Consider the following 21,152-nt stretch of genomic DNA (forward strand, 5'->3'; position numbering starts at 1 on the left):
TGTTTCAAGTCTACTAGACTTGAAACGCGTGACAACGATGGCGGTGGCTGACGCAAATATTTATAACTGTTGGCACTTAGATGTTTCGGGGTTGAATTAAGTTGGCCGTACACGCGAGCACTCTTAATTACGTTTTAGTTTTTACGCCAAGCGATCAGATAGTGATAAGATTTTCCAATTCCCGGTGGCGATTCACAGACGCCGCTGCTCTTCGTCGAGTAAAATCCAATACAGCCAAAATAGTTCAAATCACGCACACATACCGCGTCTCATGATGCGCGTCGCATTTTTCCGCAGCATAGAGAAATTTCCGCATACTGTAGCTATACTGCTGCACCTATAGAGGCTACACCGCGGTTCTTCGAGGACCTCGTATGAACTCACATCACTTAAATTTCGCGGAAAACGAGCTAAAACATCTCTAAATCACTCCGCAGCACGCGACGGCAACACATTCATGCAGTACATCGCCGGCTCGCACAAGCCAGAGAGAAGGCAAGTGCGCGCTGCGCATTTTTCCTCTTGTGCGAGCCGTCGCGTGTTGCGGAGTGATTTGGGGATGTTTTAGCTCGTTCTCCGTGAAATAAAAAAGTGAAGCTTTTCATATATCTGTAACATCACAGTCATTGGAATTTGTTTACCTCCTTTAACATCTGCTGTACGTCAGCTATAAATCCGTCATTTTCAAATTTATTATTGGAATGTTCTTTAATGAAATAAAATGACATTGAGAGCGTTGCATTCCCAACTGGATGGAAAACCCGAACACTAACATGCGGTTTCTAATAAACTAATAAGTAGTGCTATAGTAGGCCTACAGTATAAGACTTCGATCTCGAAAGAAAAGTTGTTTTGCACGTCGGCGACAAAATCTGGCCATATATTATGAAAAACGACGGCGAAGCAGTGGAGAGGAACGCAGTGGCCAAATAAATTATCCAAGAAGCGCAGTAACGACCATCCGCCGAGAAGCAGATAGTTTGTGACGCAAGTCCAGGCTGTAGCTCGGTATTCTTTATACTTAATGAGTCAGACATAAGGATAGGGGGGGGGGGGGGGGTTCATTATACTTATATTTATGTGTGGTGCGTGCTTACTAAACAGGTAAAGGCACGCATAGAGATGTTGGAATGAATGGTCCGTAATTAGGTTTATGACAATGAACAGGAATATGACAGCAGCAGGAGCGTGAGGAAGATAGCCCAAACAGTTTAGTAGTGGGTAGCCATGTCGATTGTTGCACAAATCAGAAGCGCCGTTCGGTAAGACGCAAAAAATCAGGTAATTTTTTTTTCTAGCTACAAGGCGTGCAGATGTGAGATGGGCCGCTGAGAAAATGCGTGGCCTCCGTGATAGGCCACTAGCACCTTGGCACACCTACGGTGGAGGCCATTAATCAGTATCCAGCTAAACGCACCGCTTCATTTGATGTATTTTCCGGGTTATGCTTTACGCCGGTCCTTTAACCAGTACATAATTCTAACCTCAAGTCTTAGGATAAGATGATGATGATGAAGACGGTGATGATTTATTGGCATCCCCTTTGAAACGGGGCCGTGACAAATGAGTCACCTAGCCTGCCTGAGCCAGTCAGGTATGCTATACATGCTTTTCCTTCTAGCGCCCTTGTTTACATCTCTTTAAGCTTGTTCTCCCTCAAAACTTCTCTAACTACCTTCTACTGGTACCTATGCCTGTAGCGGATGCGGTCGTCTTAATCTCTTCGCAGCTTTTTACCACCAATACTCTAAGCGTCTCTTGCTTATCTCGACTGGTGACCGGTTGATGCTTCAGTCCGCTTTTAATCCAAGTGCTTCTGGGAGGTGTACGTTGCCTACGGGTCTCACTGGGGTAATTCCTTCGCATTCCATTAGGACGTACCTGAGTGGTCTCCCGATGTTTGCTTCAGCATACACATGCCTCATCTTGTTGCGAATATTTGCTCCGGTATGTTTTTCTCCTTATAGGCAACCAGCTCGAGCCTTAAATAGCAAGGCACTTCCCTTCGTGCTATCGTACAAATTTCCCGTCTAATTTATTTCTTTTCAATTTGTAAATATGCATGGTCTTTTTTGTTTCAATTCTTTGCATCCAACTCACTGTCTCTGTTTCTCTCGCTTTCGTTCTGATGACTCCTGGTTGTCTATCTACACTTTCAATTACCCTGTACTTAGGGTGCCAACTTTCTTAACTTCTTCCTCCATTCTGCGTTCATGCTTTTCAGGTACAGGTACTTGCGCCATTTAGCCACCCATTTATTTTGATCTATGTTCATGAGTCTTTCTTAAAACTAATTTTGCTCCGCGCTTCTCTGACTTCACTCGGATATCTCGGATATCTCGGAAATCGGATATCTTGACGACAAGATATCCGATTTTAAGCACAGAATGGCATTTCAGAACTTTAGTGCTAGCACCATTACTCCTTTCCAGATTCTACGCACCACCTTATATTTATTGTGGCCTCAAATTGTTCTGCGTTTCATGATTTCTGCATTGCACTTCCCCTTTATTTTAAGATTATCTTCGTGGGTGCTTGAGTAAGTCTTTCATTCGTTGGCCGAGGTATAATTATAAGGATGGATGGATGGTTGGATGCAGGATGGATGCTATGAGCGTCCCCTTTGAAGCGGATTGGTGGGTGGCGTCACCAAGCTCTTATTATTTTGCCTAATGTCCTACCTTTATTTTTGAGAAAACGCACAAATACAAAGAATTCCAAGCATCAAACTTTTTGAACCATTACTGGGAACTTTGTTTCTGTACGTCTCCGTTGTTTGTGGTCTCCCTACTTTTCTGCCACCAAACCTCCAACCGCCTCTTGCTAATTTCTATAGCGGACATGTTTACTTTCCCCCTGCTATCCCTGAACCCAAGGGCTTCAAAGAGGTCAGAGGAGCCTAGACTGGCAGCCGGGTAGATTTTTTCACATTCCAATAAAACATGTTGCTCCGTTTCTCTAGCTTTACCACAGCAAGCACATGCGTCTTCGTCCTTGGTGTACCTCGCTTTATAACTACGTGTTCTAAGGCATCCTGATCTCGCTTCGAAAAGTAAGGAGCTTCCCTTTGAGTTATCATAAACAACAGCAGCCAGCGCTCCTAGCGGCCGAGAGGTGGAAACAGGAGCTGCTTTTATGGGAAAATGCCGTTTTTCGCGATTATATAGCCACAAAGGCCAGTCGCAAAGTTGTACTCAAAATAAATTGAAGCATATTCAGAAAACTAAAACCCTCGTACTTTAGCACTCACTAGCCGCCAGCATAAAACTTGAGCACGATGTCGACCCCGTTCAGCGGAGGATAAGCTTATAGAGCAGTTGTGGAGTGGGTGCATCTGCCATTGGCGGACCTGAAGTGAAGGGGTAGAAGTCAGGACGAAGAAAACTGCTTTTCAACCTAGTGTTCAGTTTCGCAGAGTGATTATAATTAACACACTCATCAGCGGGTTGTCCCAGTGGGTCCAGGCTTTAAACACCATTCTGAGCAGCCATGATTTGTCCTGAAACGCTAGTGCAACGAGCGCGTTGTCGACATTGTGTTAACAATGTGAACTCGAGCCCATGTCAACTATACTGCGGGTTACCCGCAGATCGTCTGCTTCTCCATCCGATGATAACCAAAACCTTTGTGGCACTCGCTGCTAGTGTATACGGCGCATGCGTAGTCCTATCATGAAAAAGGCAGAATTATGGCTCTTTAGCTATAAGTTCACATTATATCAATTGTTTTGTCACGTTAACCAAATTGGTTGGCCGCCAAAGCCGAGGAGCGCCACCCTCCACAAAAGACGCGACGACGTCGACTAGAGTAGATATTGAAGAAAGCTTTCTTCTTCTCGGAAGCAGATTGCGCGCGAGTGTACAATGTTTACTCGAACCGCTACCACACGAAACAGTAAAAGATTTCAAGCGCATAATATCGCGCCTCACTTCGTCGAATTACGGACGAAACTGCAATATTTTGTTTATATTCTCATGTCGCTTTTGTATATTTATTTGCCAATAAAATGTTTTTTTAGAGCCAGTGAGAAAAGTTGACAACATTACCAATAAAGAAAATCAAATGGCCACTAGGTTCATCCACCGTGACAACGTGATCCAAAATGGCACATGCTGAACCGGAGAATGTTTCGTGCAATCAAAGAGAAATTATCAATTTGGATATGTGTCGTGTGGCGCGAGTCGGTTGAAACGCTGTCAGATCAATTTTCATAGAAAAGGAATCCACAGAAGAGATTCACTTATACTATTTATTCTTAAATCTCACCTGGACAAAAGACGCGATACTGCAGACATTTGTCACTTACGCAAGCATGTTTTGTGTGTTTGCGCTTGAAATACGCTGTGGTATCTTCCATCGCAGTGCAGTGTTGTTTCCGCTTTGGCTTTCAGCTATAGGGTGCTCTTTTGTAGCCAATCTATCGGTGCCACTGCGTGAGCTCGTCTCTCGAGTCGCTCCCGTGCAAGCAGAGATCCTATCTAGTCGCTATCCGCTTGAGGCAACGCCCAACAATCGCTTCCGCGTCACGGCGCTTATACCGTTGCTGGAACGAAAACCCACGTACGCAATGCCGCATTGACCGGCGTTAGTCAAGGTGCCCTGCACTTTCTAGTAGTGCCAATCTATACCGGATGCCACTTTGCGCGTGACGCTCATGGTCGTCTTCTGTAAACGTATGCGTACTCACCGCATGTCCCAACTGCAGCAATTGCGTTACTTCCATATTGCTTCCTGTACAGTGGAGTTGCCGCCAGATTTTTTCGTTACTATCTTGAGAAGTACTGTCCTATATAATTATCAAAGTGTCAATGAGAAATTCTAGACAAACATGAAAAACTCCCGATACATCTTTCTGTTGCTAAATACATGCTACATAAATGCGTTTTTCCGAGCGTCGAATACACGCAAAGTTCCTCGAACGGCCAGTGATCTTGCGTGTATTCGCGGGACGATCGCACTTTTATGTAGCACGCAGCAGAAAGCTTTATTGGGACAACAATTTGCTCGCTTACTTCCAAGTTAGATAATTAATTACAATTACCAATTAAATCTCAGTGCACGCGCGCTTATATAGTAACGTTGCTGCATTAACGAACAACCCCAATCGCTTCCGCGTCACGGCGCTTATACCGTTGCTGGAACGAAAACCGCACGTACGCAATGCCGCATTGACCGGCGTGAGGCAGCAATAAAGTCCAAACTTGTGCTGCATTCGCTCTCGAAGTATAGCAATGGCGGGCTGGTCGGACCCTGCAATGCACACACCTAGACGTGACAATTCACCCTGCAATGCGAAATATCTATGTAAGGTGCGCACACCCCTGGACGGAAGCGCAGTGTTTGTCGTCTCTGTCAGTCCTTTTCCTTCGCGCCGTACGTCGTTTTTACCATGAATTACCAAGTAGCCCAAGCAACCACCCTCGTTCAAATTTTGTAGTTTGGCCATTGCACAGTAGAGGGCGCGAAGAATTTCGCAAGTCGTCCATTGCTTTTTTTTTAAACTTTGGTGCATGATGGATGGGACACGTGGGACACCCTGAATAAGCCCGTCTTTTAACGTTGCGCGTAAACTTTGAGGAGCACCCGGCAAGGAAAACGTTCCTTCGTTCGGTCGCTCGCTGCTTCTTCCATTCTTTCTTTCTTTCTTTCTTTCGTTCACGCTATTTGCTTTCACTGAGAATCATTGTCGATGGTTTCTGGACAATTGTTTCCTTATTTTTTTTTTAGGGTCGGCGCATTCACCCCCTCTCAGTGAACTCCTTTGAGCAAATTTTTTAATACCTCTGTCACACGAGCACGCAAAAACTGTTTTACGCAAGCGGTCTTTTACCAAGTTGAAAGACTTTTGAATGAAGAGGTGTTGCGCACCAAACACACGGCGCCGACGATCTCCATTTAGTGTTTCCTTCTGGGCATGCTACCAAAAGCGAGGCGCTAGCGTTCGAAACAATATCGGCGAAAAAAAAAACTTATCTGTCTCGAAATGTAAAGTGAAAACTTATTGTTTGCACGTTTTTCAAATAAACTTAACATAAGAAATAATAATATAAAGATTTATTGTAGTAGTTTAAAGAGCGTCATCACGGGACATCCCCAGGTCGTTCGACCTGCTGACGAGAGTACAGAAGAAAATGAGCATTACTGAGTTTACTACACCTTCTGCGAGACAAAATTATTTTTTATGATGAGCCTAGGCGACAGAAAATTAAGCATTCGCTTAATTTCGTTAATATATCATAATTGCTGGTGCCCACTGGTTTCGAGGCTACTCCTTTCCGGCCGTAAAGGAGATCGGCGAACTCCTCTTCCAGAAAAGTCCGCTTCTGAAACAGAGATCGTTCCCTGTCGTGTGTCTGCGGGTGAAACTCTTTTTCGGGAGAAGTCTTTTTGCCCAAAAGACTTTCGAGTGCCCGTGTGACAGGGGTATTAGACACTATGATAGCACTTTTCTCAGCTTTCTATATCTGGAGACGGTTGAAAAAACTCCCAATATTCTTTTATGAGAAGTTTTGTGACTGTCAGTGATCTATCCTGCACTTAATGATCCTCTGAGATGGCAAAGTTCACCCTACAGATGGCATGAGCCCTTATTTTGCCTTATAATAAATATTCCTTTTTCCTACCCTTGGCTTAAAGTTGCCCCCGCAGCGTTAACAATACAAACCACAAAGTCTAGCAGAAAACAGTGCGAAGAAAATATGCTGCAGATGTTTTTGACGATGTACAAAAATTGGTAGAAAATTTATTACGTGAATGTAATATATATATATATATATATTGCTGCAGGATTTTTTCGGGCTTACTCATTTCAGCTGTTTTTGCTTTATCTTACTACGTATTGTATATAGCAGCGATCATATAAGTTATTTTCCTTAATAAAAATCAGTAGAGACCATTTAAAAAATTTCGTTAGATCCCAAAAGTATGTATTTTGTAATTGTACAACTTATTTATGCTGTACAGACTTTCAAACTTTCAAACTCTGCAAGCCTCCAGTAGTCTGCTGTGTTCTAATAATTAGGTTCTCATAGCGATGGATGCTCTAACATTTATTCAATACCTTATGGTAAACACGTTCAACCGAATTTTCGCAGAGCACATGCAATACCTCTTATTCAGTTGTTTGTGACGCGCTGCCGTTCGCGCAGCAGCGAAATATCTTTAGCAGTCGTCTGAACACTTTAGATCGGCGGGAAATTTCTCTGCGCAAACAGTGTTTGGACGCCGGTTGTGGCCCAACAAATTGAGATTTGCTGTGAAATCATTACAGGATTTTCTCGTGGATAGTAACTTGATAAGTTATTTGTGAACAGCAGTTTATATGCATTTTTATTTTCCTCGATTTCTCCGTGAGCTGTTAAGGCTTGTATCCTTCTTGTAATCTCATAACCAGCTTATTTCGTTTTTCTCTCTAGTTTCCCTGTGATCTATGGACATGCTCTGATAGTGTTCTGATATATATTTATAAACTTCTGACAGTGTTTTCTATTTTCATTGTACTTATTGGTTTGTTTTGTTCTTTTGTTCTTTTTCCTAGCAATAATCTTGGGATAGTCGGCCCTTTCTGGGGTCAGACCTCCCATGTTTCCCATACAATAAAGAGGAAGAACGAGCCCACAAAACAGTTTAAAAAAAAAAGCACGGCGACCTGCTGCTAGCGCACCATAGCGCCAGTGACCAGCGCTGTTGCTATAGGCGGTGTTTCAAAACTCCTCTTGAAGTTCTGGCATCCTGAAGCACTGGGAAGCAGCAAGGATAATCTTCATCCCTCTGCAAATCTTTTCAGCGCTGAAATCCAATACAAGCTCCACTTGGAGGCCGAAAGTCATCTAAAATAGCACGTGTGGCGGCCCGGGAGCCCTTCATTAAAAAGCAGAACATTCGGTGTCAATATCACAGCCACAATGTAGCTTGCTCCCAGCGCAGACACCGGAAAGAAATAAATCAGTTTCGAATACGCTGCGTACTTCTTTATTAGCAACAGCATATACATATATTTCTTTGCGTATGTGAACTGGTTTAAAAATAAAATACAACAATGCCTGCTACAGTTTTGCGATTAGCAACACGATCACATGAAAAAAGGACAGAGCGCCTATGGTACAACAATAAATAAGGTGCAAACGTAAGCTTGCGACGCAAGCACGATGGCAGTAGTAGCAAACAAGGAACTACTGTACAACAAGGCACACAAAACGACTATTCACACAGCACGACACACACGAAAAAAGAAAAAGGCTTCGGAGTAAAAGCAACACCTTGGCGACGGCTCGGGGAAAAGCATAGCATTATACTTTTTTCAGTTCAGTGAATCCTTCCTAAAGCAGGCCTTCCAAAGAAATAAGAAAGTTCATTTCTTAAGAGCACTTAATTGCTTCTCGTCACTCAAAAATGCATTACTTACTCATGAATGCCGTATATGTATTGATTGCGTACACTCAGCGGTTAGTAAGCTTTGGTTTTGTGCATATCCTGCGATACCAACAGTATAAAAAATTGTTTTCTTTGAAAAGCACACATAACATCATTTCATCTTATATTTTTAACCTATGCGCTTTCGCGGCTCACTCAAAAAAAAAAAAAACTTAAACGTAAGAGTTTCAGTTGTGAAATTATATTGCAAGTTTCAAAAGAGTAAGTCATTTGATTTTGGTACAAAGACACGTCAGGTGTGTACACATTATGTGGTGAAATCTGTAGCGATTCATAAAATTATTTTCCATGCGTTTGCGTAGGCTTACGGTGAATGCAAGAATCTGGGCCTCTATACACAAAAAAGACCTCTTACGCTATAATTGTTCATAAAAGCAAATGTGAGCCAATCCTGGTGCTGAACATAATGTAGCCGGCCAATCGCGAAAATCACTTACGAACGAAAAGCTTTGTGATTTTGCCTTCTGGGACTGAATTCATGAATCATTTCGTTTCGTAAATGATATCTCTTCCGCTGGCCGGCCGCCGTCGCTAATAATATGTCCAGCATTGGCTTTGGCTGGAATATGCTCTTACAAACAATTATAGCGCAAGAGATTTTTTGTGATTTCAGAAAGAAGTTCTTACGCTAAAACTGTTTGCAAGGCCAAATGATATCCAGTCGTGATGTTGGGCATATTAATCGCTAAGGCGAGCAGCCAATGGTAAAGATCACTTGCGAGCAGAAAACATTCGTGAATTTGGCCCCTGATGTTTATTTAGGCTTAGACCCGTCTTGAACAAATAGTAACAGCACAAATATCGAATGTTCTGTGCCTACCACGCCATAATTGAGCGCAAATACCGCAACATGGTAGCTATACATAAAATAATAATTTAAAAAGATAAGAAAGTGCTTAGATTAGATGCACAAAACTTCTTCACAACCAAGGCACCAGATTGGCTCTGAAAGACGTAGCATTGACAAAGAGCTTTCACGAAACAGGGAAGAGTGGAAGATTAAATGCAGTTTTTTTTATGTTTGGTGAAGTTAGCTATATATAATAACGGCACATACAGCACGTAAATGTTCGAAGCATCAATCTAAGACGCAAGTACTGTATTACCTTGCTTATTGTCCAAGTAGCGTCACATGAAATGCCTTGATTTAAACAATGATTTACAATCAAATTAAGCAGAACGGAAACTGTAAGTAAACTGAGTCCGTTTTGAGAAGGTCATTTGAACTGTTCGTAGGTTCGCGGCACAAACATTGGCAGCCTTATCGGTTAGCCAAGTAGTCTTCTCCATAATAATCTCGAATATACAGAAGGAGGCTTACAGTGTGAAGAACAAATGTTCAGTAGAGTCGAGAAGTCCCCCAGTTAACCACGTCAATTTTACAATTTTTTTTCTTGCTCGTTGGTGCCCACACGGCTTTAGAAATTACCACAAGCAAAAAAAAAAAAGAAAAGAGAAGAAAAGTCGTCGTTTCGCTGAGAACCTCTTGTTAAACTTGGACTGATAGATTTTCAGAAGCCTTCATACATGAAAAGCCGGCGACTTACCTAATGAATAGACGCCCTTCTGGCAATTACGTGGCTGCCTGTTACTTTACATTATAAACGTGGTCAGTTTTGCATCACCGAACACCATTTGACCATTGCGCAACCAGTGGTCTTGTTTCGGCCGTTGAGCTTGGAAGCTTTACGGGACGTTAAATTGCATTTCGCTCGCACATTAAATCTAAGCTCGACATAAAAGCAATCCCGGGGCGCCAGGTGCTATAAACCGTGCGGCTATGATGGCGCGGGTGTCGAGTCCGGCCTTGAAGCACTGGACGGTTTACGACGGGTGCATCCCATGGTGTCTCGCGCACGAGGGCGTACACCTTGACTACAGCTACCGCGTCGATCAGCCACTTTCGTGTGAGCAAAAACAAGGGCGAGAAACAAAAGGGCAAGCATGACGTCGAAACGGATGAAAGAGATTGCTCCGCGCGGCGGCTATCTGGTGATGTAGTCGATGATGGGATGATATGAGAAGTTGATCTTCTTCGCCACGTCTCTGGTCGTCGACGGCTCGGTGGTGGTGACCACTTGGAAGCGCTTGCCGTACGGCCTCTGGCGCACGGGCTCCACGAGTAGCACGTCGCCCCGCGGCGCCGCGCTCTGCCCGTGGGCCAGCCGCACGTCCGCCGAGCCCTGCGACGCCTGGCCGACGTGCGGGTGCCGCTCTCGCGCCGGTTCGTGGTACCTGCGTGACAGCGGCTCTATCTGCCTGAGCACCACGAACGTCGTGCCCCCGCTGCTCCTTGGGTGTCGAGGTCGGTGTTAGAGGAAGAGCAGAGCGTGCCAGGAGAGAAGACAGGAGACCAGTCAGTCAGGTGAGTGAGGAGTTATTGGGAACTGGCGGAGGCTAAACAAGGAGCGTAAACATTGTGCCAGGATATATTGCAGGTTAGGATTTCTTAGCGGGACTCTTTCTTTAAGGTCCTTTACGTGGTTACGTGCAGTGGAGTGAAGGGGACCTGAACGGTGCTTAAATAAAAAATAAAATTAGGAAAAAGCAAAAACAACGTGGATTTCTCAAGCGAGCAAATGCTCGTGCTCTCATTATGGTGTCACAGTTTTTTCGAGACGAAATCGTCCTATGCCAGCTTGTCAGTTGTGCTGACAGTGTCACAAAACAGAGGTTATTTGATCCGAAGAGGACAATAATAAGAAAAAGCAAGGTGCGTTACGTATAAATCAAGCTTATTGACTGAGGCTGCCCAAAGTTAGCCTATGTATATATCTTGGGGCCACATTGACTTGAATATGCAGGTTAAACATCCGAGGATTTATACTGTGCCTACCGCTTTGATCTATCGCTGCCATACCTGCCCCCCCACCCCTTTTTTTTCTTTGCATTTGCTTCACCGTTTCTCTTTCTACTCTGAACTGAAAAGTATTTTTCAAGCAGCAGCACGCTACGGTTAGGCAGTGTGACACAACTTTTCGCAACTATGCTCTTTTTTCCCGAAGCACCTTTCTCGTCGCAGTTGCGTTGTAAACTTATGTTGCGACGTGTTTGCACTTGCCCGTAGGTCACAGCTGAAGCTACTTTCAAAATATTTCTGCTTTTGATCGGCTAAGTCCCTAACGGATGAAAGTGAAACGATTAGTTTTTTAGGCTTTTTGTTACTTCGTGTTACAGTTAGTTAGAGTAAGGTAGATTCGCTGAAATGTGCAAAGGTGTAGGGAAAAAAAGTCACATAGAAATATTAGAAGTTGTGTTTGATAGTGCATTTTGTGCAGTAGATAAAAAGTCTACATTGAAAGGAGTTTGGAATGAGTTTGACGGCTTTGCAGAAAATATTTAGAAAATGGCAGTAAACTAGAAAACATGCTGTTAATATAAAAGTAACCGATGAATTTCACTGGAAACGGAAGTGTCATTGAAGTCGCATGTTATATGTTTTCTCGGACTGAAGTGTGAGCCGACCTCGTAATTTTTTACTACCAGCGTCCAAACCCATGATCCATCCCACTTATTAAAACAAAAACATGTATGAGTTGTTAATTTGTAAAAGAAGCAAATTTGCTCACGAGCTTAGAAAGTGTTGCAATACTATGTCAGGCGCTAAAAAACAAGTCCTAGCAATGCAGGTGCTAAAGTGTTACGTATGACATAAATATCGAAGCAGCAAAGAATAACTTTCGAGCTAAGCAATCGTCACCATTGTTGGTCGAATTGGTCAAACCCATCTCATATTGTTCACGCTAAAGATATTGATTCACAAAATACACCATTTATAAATTTGACATAAACATGACTGGCTCGTTTTTGACAGTATATACTTACAGCGAAACCCGAGTATAACGAACCCGGATAAAGCAAATTATTCTCTATGTCGCACACGCGACACTTACTGACCGATACTCATAACGAACTGAACATCGCACTTGGGGCTTTCGCTGCCACCGCCATAAAACCATTTGCATGTAGCCATGCATGTTTCATGGCAGTTCAGCGGAGTTATTTTTCGCGTGACCTTCAGTTCCAACAGCATCTAAGGCGCCATTCTTAGTTGCGGTAAAGAACCGCCAAGCAGGAGGCAAAATTACTGCAAATCAATGTAAACGGCAAGAATTGCTGCCTCCTACGCGTAATTTTGTTTTGAAGAAATGAGTTCCTTCCTTGAGTTTGCTTGATTTTGATAAAATTTTGTTTAGGTTCGTTATACGCGAGTTTGGGTATATCAAATTTCTTGATGTATTGAACTGATTTGAACGTATAAGGCTGTTTGTTATAACCGGGCTCGACTGTATCATGCTTAGTCTTTTCTTGTAAATGTCTTCAACCAAGGCGCCAGTGTTTAACCAAGCGAGGTTTGACGTGTTTGTACGACTTCTGCGGAAAATGAAACAGAATTTGAAGGAATGGGATCACTGGCTTCACGGTGCATATACCCCACTGGTATTTGTATATCAGCCTTGTACTTTATCGAAACTCTCGTCGCGCACCTAAATAGTTCCAGGCTCATAATCTAAAATTCATATACCTCCTGTCTCTCGTTCTTTATGTATTCCAAAGATGTTAAAAAAACAGCTTTAGCTGATCGCACGATTCTGCCTCTTCAGGAGAATTGCTCAAATAGACGGATATGTACTTGCATTGACTTAGTGCAGCACACAAACTGAACGAAGGACAGGGGACCAACAACACGGACAAGCTCTCGGTCCGTGTTGCACGTCTCCTGTCGTTCGTTCAATTAGTGCACTACACTAGGTTAATGGAGCACCAACTAGTCCAAACCTATGCATTGATGTACTTACAGTAAAAATTGGAAGCTTAAGTTCAATGATTAATGAAGTCTCTCCAACCAACTTTCAATTATTTCTAAAGGGCAATGAATGAACCCTACGCCGTCTGACGTTTCTAACAAAAAATACTAGCTTTTTCGGCCCCCACACGTCAGCCTTGTTGAAAAATACAAAGCAGCTCGAGTGATTCGCTTAAGTAGGCCTGAACACGTGACACAGGCAGCGAGTATAAATAGACTATCCAGCGTGTGCGATCTAGTCGATCGACAGTGATTCAATTTTGCAAAAGGTTCCCTGCGACATGAAAAGACATTAAGTCACAGGCTTCCACTGGAAGCAGCATAAACAAGTAGTTTTCTGTACAGGATATGCCGCTCGATTTCTCCTGACTGCTGCTGTGACCACGAAATTGAGAAAATCCGCCACGTTCTCCCTGAGTGATCAAAATAATCAAAGAAGAAGAAGAAGAACGTTAACGAGGAAACTAGGAAGTTTGCACAAGCGCCCCTTTACAATGAAAACATTGCCTGGACCGTGGTCAGCAAGTCACCTGCAGGAGAATGTGAACATATTCCTAAAATACTTTTTAGTGGACACAGAGTAAGATAAGCGTTTGTGATAAGGGGTCTCGTGCTGTTAATTGTGTATAAATACTCTACTGTGGATGGAACTTGACCGGAGGTGCATGTTTGGACCTACTATCCATTTAGTATGTTGCTGACTCTTGTATACCAATGGATAATTACTAATAAGTGCATATACTATTCAGTTAGCGGAATGAACAGACGTCAACGTGAACTATCCATTGCGGCGTCATCTTTATTACTTTCATAATCTTTTCTTGTTCACTTTCTTTTTTAGTATTATCATTTATTCCTATATTGTTTGCTATATAACATAAAGAAATGGTGTAGCCGAGGTACTCTGGAACTCAATTTCTCCACATGAACCCATGTATAATAAAACAAAATAGAACAGATTCTGTGGACCAAAACGTATTGATTTAGCTTTTATAGAGATTGTACTTAAATTATGCAAATGTGATCGTGTTTACGTCGTCGATCGGATTTACGGCGCGGTGTCCTACACTTCACATAAAACCATGTTAACGCTCTTTCATCGGTCCACTTTCCGAGAGCCTTACTGTCTCTCGATGAAAACGCAGGAATCACGGCCGTGATCCGCCAGAAGAATGGTGCCATGAATGCCTAGCATGCGCCATCAGATGGATTCAATTTCACTACAGTACGGTTTTCTTGTTTTCAGAGCACGTGTTGGTTTCATTAAATAAACTAGAGGTGTGTGTCTGCAGCATCTGCTACCGTGCAGCCTATCACAGTACCATGAACATGTGTCCACGCTCGTGATACTGTGTCATTTTTTGGGTACCGCGTCTCTCGTGCGGGAATTTTTTTTTTTTTTTGTCTTTCTTGTTAGTCAGCCCGTTCGCCTCATGTCACGGTCAGTTACGTGAGACGTTTATTTCATCCCCGATAGGCCGGAAACAAGACTCGCCAAATGTTACTATATGCGGCATCGTCCGAAAGAGGCTGTGAGACAGCACCTACTATAGGTAAGAGTTATAGAGGGCCTGCACTCTGACTGTGACGTCGTATAGGTTGGCCGATGATTCTGTTATACACCGGGCTTTTGAAAAAAAAAATGTGGGAATAAACGTCGGCGGCTCCTATACTGAAATGAAAAGGTTGTTGGACAATGCCGGTGACATCACGCGTCAAAGCCTGCTGACCTTGTGAGGCTGCCTAGAAGGTATTGCGTAAACGTGGCAGTAACGCAGTAGGCGGAACGCTTGATAACTTGCTTGAATGGTCAAAACATGATAGCGATGAAATCCAATACTGCAGTGAGACCTCAATGCTGTACGACCCACGTCACCTTCAGTGTCGGCACCCTCACCTCGTAAAAAGCGCGTCCTCCTCAGACGCCTTAAAGGGCTTCTGATAGTAGCGCGGCCTAGCGCCAGGCGGGAGGCCCTCCTCGGCCTCGTAGTCGCTGGGCGGCTGTGGAGGCGGCGGGGGCCTCCGGATGCGGTTGGGCTGCACGTACTTGAAGGGTTCGTTCGCTACGGGGCCCTGTGCCCACCGAGGCGGCACTGCGCCGGCGTTCAGCAGCTGCGGTCTCTCCCCTCGCGTCTTGTGGGTGCTGCCGTAGTGGTGGACCCCGTAGCCGGGGGCCCGGGTCGGCTCGGTCCTCACGTATGGCCTCTGGTACTCGTCCGCCTCGTTCACCAGCTCGCGGACGTTCTCTCCCTGCGGCAACTGCTCGGCAAGCTGCGGGTACTGCCTCAGCTGTTGCACGAGCCGCTCCTGCAGAACGCGTAAGCAAGGCAGCATGTAGTACGTACAGGGTTCATTTGGTTTGTTTTTAAACACAAATCTATTTCTACAAGTTAAATATTGCACTGGGACCTTCAATCTTTTTCTCTAAAAGCACAGACAAGGAGTAATGAATGACTACAATTTCATTATTGCCTGGTTTCTGGTTTCTGGTTCCTGCATCCGCACCTACTTGACTATTAATTTCATCAATGTTGTTGCTACCCATACTTTTTTTCTTTTGTATGTTTGTTTCACTTTTGTGCGCAATATGAACAAATTCTCCAAAAGGGCGCCAGCCATTGTGAAGCCTTGTCGCAGGATTTTGTGTTCGCCTTCGCCATCTCCTCGCGATTATGAAAGAATAAGCCCACTTTAGAAGCGCGTACTTCATAACGTGGTGGTCCTGCTTAGATGCTCGCTTCACAGGGGAACTTCTTCATCTTGCTGTAAACGTTCGAGATGTATATCATAAAAATGCGTATGCACCTCACTCCTGCTTTTATGCTTGATCATCCTCCTCTCCCACTAAAACACACAAAAGCACACACGCGAGCACGCAGAAACAAAGTAGAAGACACGGGTTGCAAACTTTGTATCCTATAATCCGATATTATCATATGAAGTCATGGAATAGAAAATGGAATGGAGAAACTTTATTGAGGTCCTTCGGAACGTGCACTAGCACGTAGCGGGCAGCTCCCACGTCGGGACAGAAAGGCCTATGCTGGTTTAATATATGGACACCCAAGTAATCACATGAAATTATTTGATGTGGAACTCTAAAGTGATTATCTGTAATAAAAATACATGCGTGCAGAGCGCGTACAGAAAGAGAACGACTTGAGGGTGGCAACAGCTTCGTTGCTGCGCAAGATAGGTGAACAATAAGAGGTGTTCAGGGACACTCATTGCTTTTCCCATTTGAAGTCGAGGGACTTAGAATTTCGTGCTTGCCCCCTCTAGCTACCGATCGTATCCCTTAAAAACGAGTGTTTTAAATGAACTCCCATTTTGAGAACGCGAAATGAAGAGCTGCGAAGTTCATTTTATTGTTCTCACTTAGAGCCCAATAATCGCGCTATATAGTCCTCGGCAGGGGCTTGTGTGTTCGCTCCACAGAGGTGGCACAATGACTAGATTTCTGGCTATTTTTTCAGTACTTGCCAGTCATTATGCAGTATAGTTCAGCCTTGGAGTAAAGTTACCTCTCGGATGTCCCAGGAATGGCCATGGTGTATCGTAAGCGAGCTTTCATTGACTACTCGACATTGTGTTAGTGACTACGTGCGTGCGCTTGCTCACATGCACGAACTGTTCTCATCGTCGTCGTGTGCCTAGCAGTAGTAACGAAAATGAAGGTACTCCTCGTAATGACACGCACGGTTTTGATCGCATTTTACATCAACGATAGCAATGTGTTTCGTACAATTAGCTGCTAATGGTTGCCTGCAGGAGTGTGCTGAATTGGGCTGGTCGGTGGACGTTGAAGGGAAGCGAATAGCGCAAAATATGGGACGTAAGACTGGCGTATACACCTGACGTCCTGTCTTTTGCGCTGTCTGACTCCCTTCATATAATGAAAGCTTGATTACTGCCCTCGGGCAGTGAAACAAAATTAGAAATGATGTAGGGCACTTAAAGCGTTCGTACAGCTCTTGTGGTTTCAAGGTCAGACAATTCCTTGGCTTTAATTGAGAACACGACTGTGCGTCAACTGGTGCTGAACAACAGTCAGCAGTAGCGCTTAGCACTAAGATTTAGGACAAGAACTTTGCGAAGGAATAAACATGACACGTGCTGTTATAGAATGATTGTAAAACAAATAAGCAAGCATCTGTGTGCTTTATTTAACTGTTTGGATTCATGGCGTCCATGTTATGAATCAATACAAGCTATAGTCAGTAACAGGTCAAGAATGAAGCGGCAGTTGTGCCCCTAAAAAGCACATTTATAAATGTGGCAGCGAATCACCTCGGTCCCGGCGGATTCGAAGGCGGGGACGCCGGGAGGTACAGGGACTCGCTCCTCACTTTCCACGAGATCTTCACTCATTATCATCTTTCTCGGAGGGCTTTTCCACTTTATCACCCTAGACTCACTCGACCGCAATCGACGACCTTTAGGATGCTCCAAACGGGGTCTTTCCCTTCGAGGGGTAGATTTAGTCACTTCTCGCCCAACATCGAACCGCAATGCCCGGACTGCGGAGAGGCATACTGCTCATTAGCTCATATCCTATGGCAATTTCCTGCGTTACGCGACACAGAGTTCAACAACGAAGAGGACTGGGAGGAAGCCCTTAAAAGCGGTGACCTCTCGGTTCAACTTCGGGCTGTCCAGAGGACCTGCGAGATGGAGGAGGGCCACGGTCTTCCGGTCCCCGCGTGGGAGCGGCCCGCGACTGCTACCGACTCCTCCTGAAAGGGGGCGTCTCAACGCAGTTCCTCAGGACCTGAATAAAAGTTCTTTGTCAGTCTGTCTGTCTGCTTGATTATCCGTTGTAGCTATGTCCCCGACTTCGCCTTGCTGAGGCGCTTCTCTTGTCGGGAAACTTCTCGCTGCGCTGGGGTATCATTTTGATCATCAGGTGTTCGTTAGGTGTGAGTGACAGGTACTCATGTCCGTGATACGATCAGTCAGGTCATTTTCAACTTTCGGGTCCAGTCTTCTTGGCAGTGGCGCGCACCCATACACGGGAGGAGGGGTGTTGTACGAGCAAGAAACGGAGAAACAATCTCCTTCTAAACGTCTCGTTTGTGCTCTGAGCTCTGTAACCGCCCCCGCAACTGGCGATATTTGTTTTATTGAAATTAAAGGTGAAAAAATGAGATTTAGTGACCTAAGAATGATCAGGGCTATCCCTTTTCACACAGTACTAATAAGAATAAACAATAATTTAAGATCGATAGAAACGGAACACGTTCGGAAATCGAAGCCGAAAGATAGCTACGAAGAGTCAACGCGTTTCCGCTACAGTCAGAGATATAGTATAAGAGCTTTTGGCTGTTCGTACGTATGGTGAGTGACCGCAGCGGGCACATTGTTGCCGAACAACTGGGACACCTGATTTTTATGTCGGTAACATCTGTAAGAAAATTATTTCGAAGTGCGGAGGGATGAAGGGCAGGCGAGTCGCGCTTTTTCGTGTGGAGCTTTTCGTGCATTATTTACTTGACACAGGCCATAGCCAGATTTGGGATGCTAAATGCCTGAGTTTATCACCTAATTTCAGGCAGCACTCTGGAACAGCGAAGGAAATTATCTACTTCACGGCCTTCATCCTCTTTAAACTTTAACAATAGTACGTGTCGCATTGATGGGACAGTATAGCGGACCCACCGCGGTAGCCCGGTGGTAATGGCGTTGCAGTGCTGAGCAAGTGTTCGCAGGTTCCATTCTCGGCCAAAGTGACCGCATTCGAACAGAGGGGTGGAATGCAAGAACGCTTGTGCACTCAGCACAAATACACGTTATAGAACCCGTTGATGGTCAAAATTATTCTGGAGCCCTTCAATGCGGCGTCTGTCAAAACTCGTTTGTTCTCTTGGGAAGTTAACATCAATCAATCAATCAATTCAGCGGCATACTAGATCCATGGTAACTGAATCTGTCACTTGGCAGAATTTGCGGTTACACTGCAAATAACCACGGAGGAAATAAGTTCTTTCTTCATTGGAATAACGCTGCTCTGTAATTTCTGTCATAAGAAATGTAGGACGCACGGCTTGTGAGTCTTAGTGACATGCGCCATGAGCGTATTGCTACCGGGCAACGTGCGCACAGAGGGATAGGCACGTAAGGTGCTCACGAGAGCTGGACTCCGCGCAATGTGCTTGCTGCTCGCGCAGAGCGCTCTTGAGCGTGAGCGTGGCGCTAGGACCGAGAAGCGCCGAGCGAGCACTCATCGGGGGCCGACCGATGCCACGTGACCGCCCCTTTGTGTCGCGAAGTGTTTGTTGCCAGTCGTGGAGTAGTGGAGGGCACTTCACGTGTCATGTTCTCCGCAGTATTATTGACTTCATAGTATTTGTCGCAGATATATCATTAAAGTGTAAACCGCGTGCACGCGATCTTGCGCGCGACAGCGACAAGCGACGCGATGGAAATGGCTGTCGCGTTCGCTCGTCGCCTACAAGTCGTACCGCATGCGAGCGACGACTTTGAGCGACGTCTCCCCGGTGTTGCCGGTATGAGGGCCGCAAATACGCACCAAAACTGGCGTGACGCTTGCTTTATTAATTTAAGTTGATATGTTTTACTGCAAAGTGCAGCATAAATATTTCTTAAGGTCTTGCAGGTTCTTGTCCTTGCACGTATCAAAATTTAGTCGTTCGCTCGTTCCGTGCGACAATCGATACTATTTGACTGATGTACAACCTGTTCCGGCTTCGCGCTATTGGCTAGTCGCTCATAGCACTTCCGGGCGACGAGCGACGAATTCTAGATTTCCAGAACCAAACGATTGAGCGACAAGAACGAGCGATCTGTTCGCGCGACGGCCCGTTTCGTCGCTCGAAGCCGTTGCTCGTCGCCGTCGCGCACAAAATCGCTCTCATGCGGTTTGGGCTTAAAGGCCATGTTTTATTACCACGATCGAGAATGTCTTGCCGCGCTTTTGCCGCGTAGAGCCTTGTTATTCTTCCGGTAGTTACGCTATCTTCTCACGCCTCTTTTTTAACCCTGCTTTCTCTCCGATAAGCGCAAACCGTTTCCACGTTTTGGGGCTCGGCGCGTTTGTCGTCATATGGTTCCGTGCCCCCTTCCTCCTCCAACCAGAGGTGAAGTTGTGGCCCCTTCAGGAGTTAGTTGAGAGACACCCCTCCGCTCCAGTACCCTCGGCCGATGCTTACAGTACTCGATAATTTAATCGAACCTCAGCAGTCTTTGAGGAGCGCTGCCAAACGAGTATCAGGGAGGGAAAAGAACTGTGCGTCAATTGCACAGGTCGATACGCCACTTAAGTAGAGGAGTGTAAGAGTTCGAGTGATTTCTCCTGCTGGCACTGCTTGGAGTACGCCTTCTAAGGAGGTTCGGCCATAATCGAGTGCCAAATGCCCTAACTTGCCTGCGATCCATTGGCACGATTAGCGCCACGAAATCACGCCACTGGAACAGTAAAATTATTTATTGAAATACGGCAAGCTTCGAGCTAAGAGTGCCCTGTTGTTTGCTATCGCATTTAATTTTTCAGTTGAACAAATTTTTTTATTGCATGCGTCTGTTTTGAAAGCTTTGCTTGCTGCTGCAAAGAGCGATGCATGAAACATAATCTGGAGCAGCACTAGTTGAAAACTCATGGCAGGAGCCCTTTGGAAGCTGTGGCTCTTTGAAAACTTGTGGCAGAAGCGCGCTCAAGCGACACTGTAATCTCTAAATATTTTACATGTGACACGTGGCTTATTGCAGTCGCACATAAGAACTTTAGGCTCCTCAAGAAAGTGATACAGAGAAAACAAAGTAAGAATTATCTATAGCTGTCATTTCAAGACATTAAGTGCCGTGAAAGAGCAATGGGAAAACAAGGAATCGATGACAGGCACAAAGAGGAAGACAGGAATCTTTGTTTCCGCTTGCCATCGATCGGGACCGTTGC

At 44.8% G+C, this 21,152-nt stretch overlaps 1 protein-coding gene across 1 annotated transcript in view; it reads right to left on the reverse strand.

The window, feature by feature from the left end:
* Positions 1–8,334: 8,334 nt before the first annotated feature.
* Positions 8,335–21,152, reverse strand: part of LOC119436839 (neurotrophin 1) — a 111,809-nt gene continuing 98,991 nt past the window's right edge. Inside the window, exons 8-9 of the mRNA XM_037703831.2 lie at positions 15,138–15,547; positions 8,335–10,725 (exon numbers count right to left, since the gene is read on the reverse strand). Of these exons, the coding sequence (XP_037559759.1) occupies positions 10,419–10,725; positions 15,138–15,547 (717 nt within the window). The 3' untranslated portion in view covers positions 8,335–10,418. The remainder of the gene's footprint in view (positions 10,726–15,137; positions 15,548–21,152) is intronic.

The sequence above is a fragment of the Dermacentor silvarum genome, chromosome 1, assembly GCF_013339745.2.
Source record: "Dermacentor silvarum isolate Dsil-2018 chromosome 1, BIME_Dsil_1.4, whole genome shotgun sequence".
NCBI lineage: Eukaryota > Metazoa > Arthropoda > Arachnida > Ixodida > Ixodidae > Dermacentor > Dermacentor silvarum.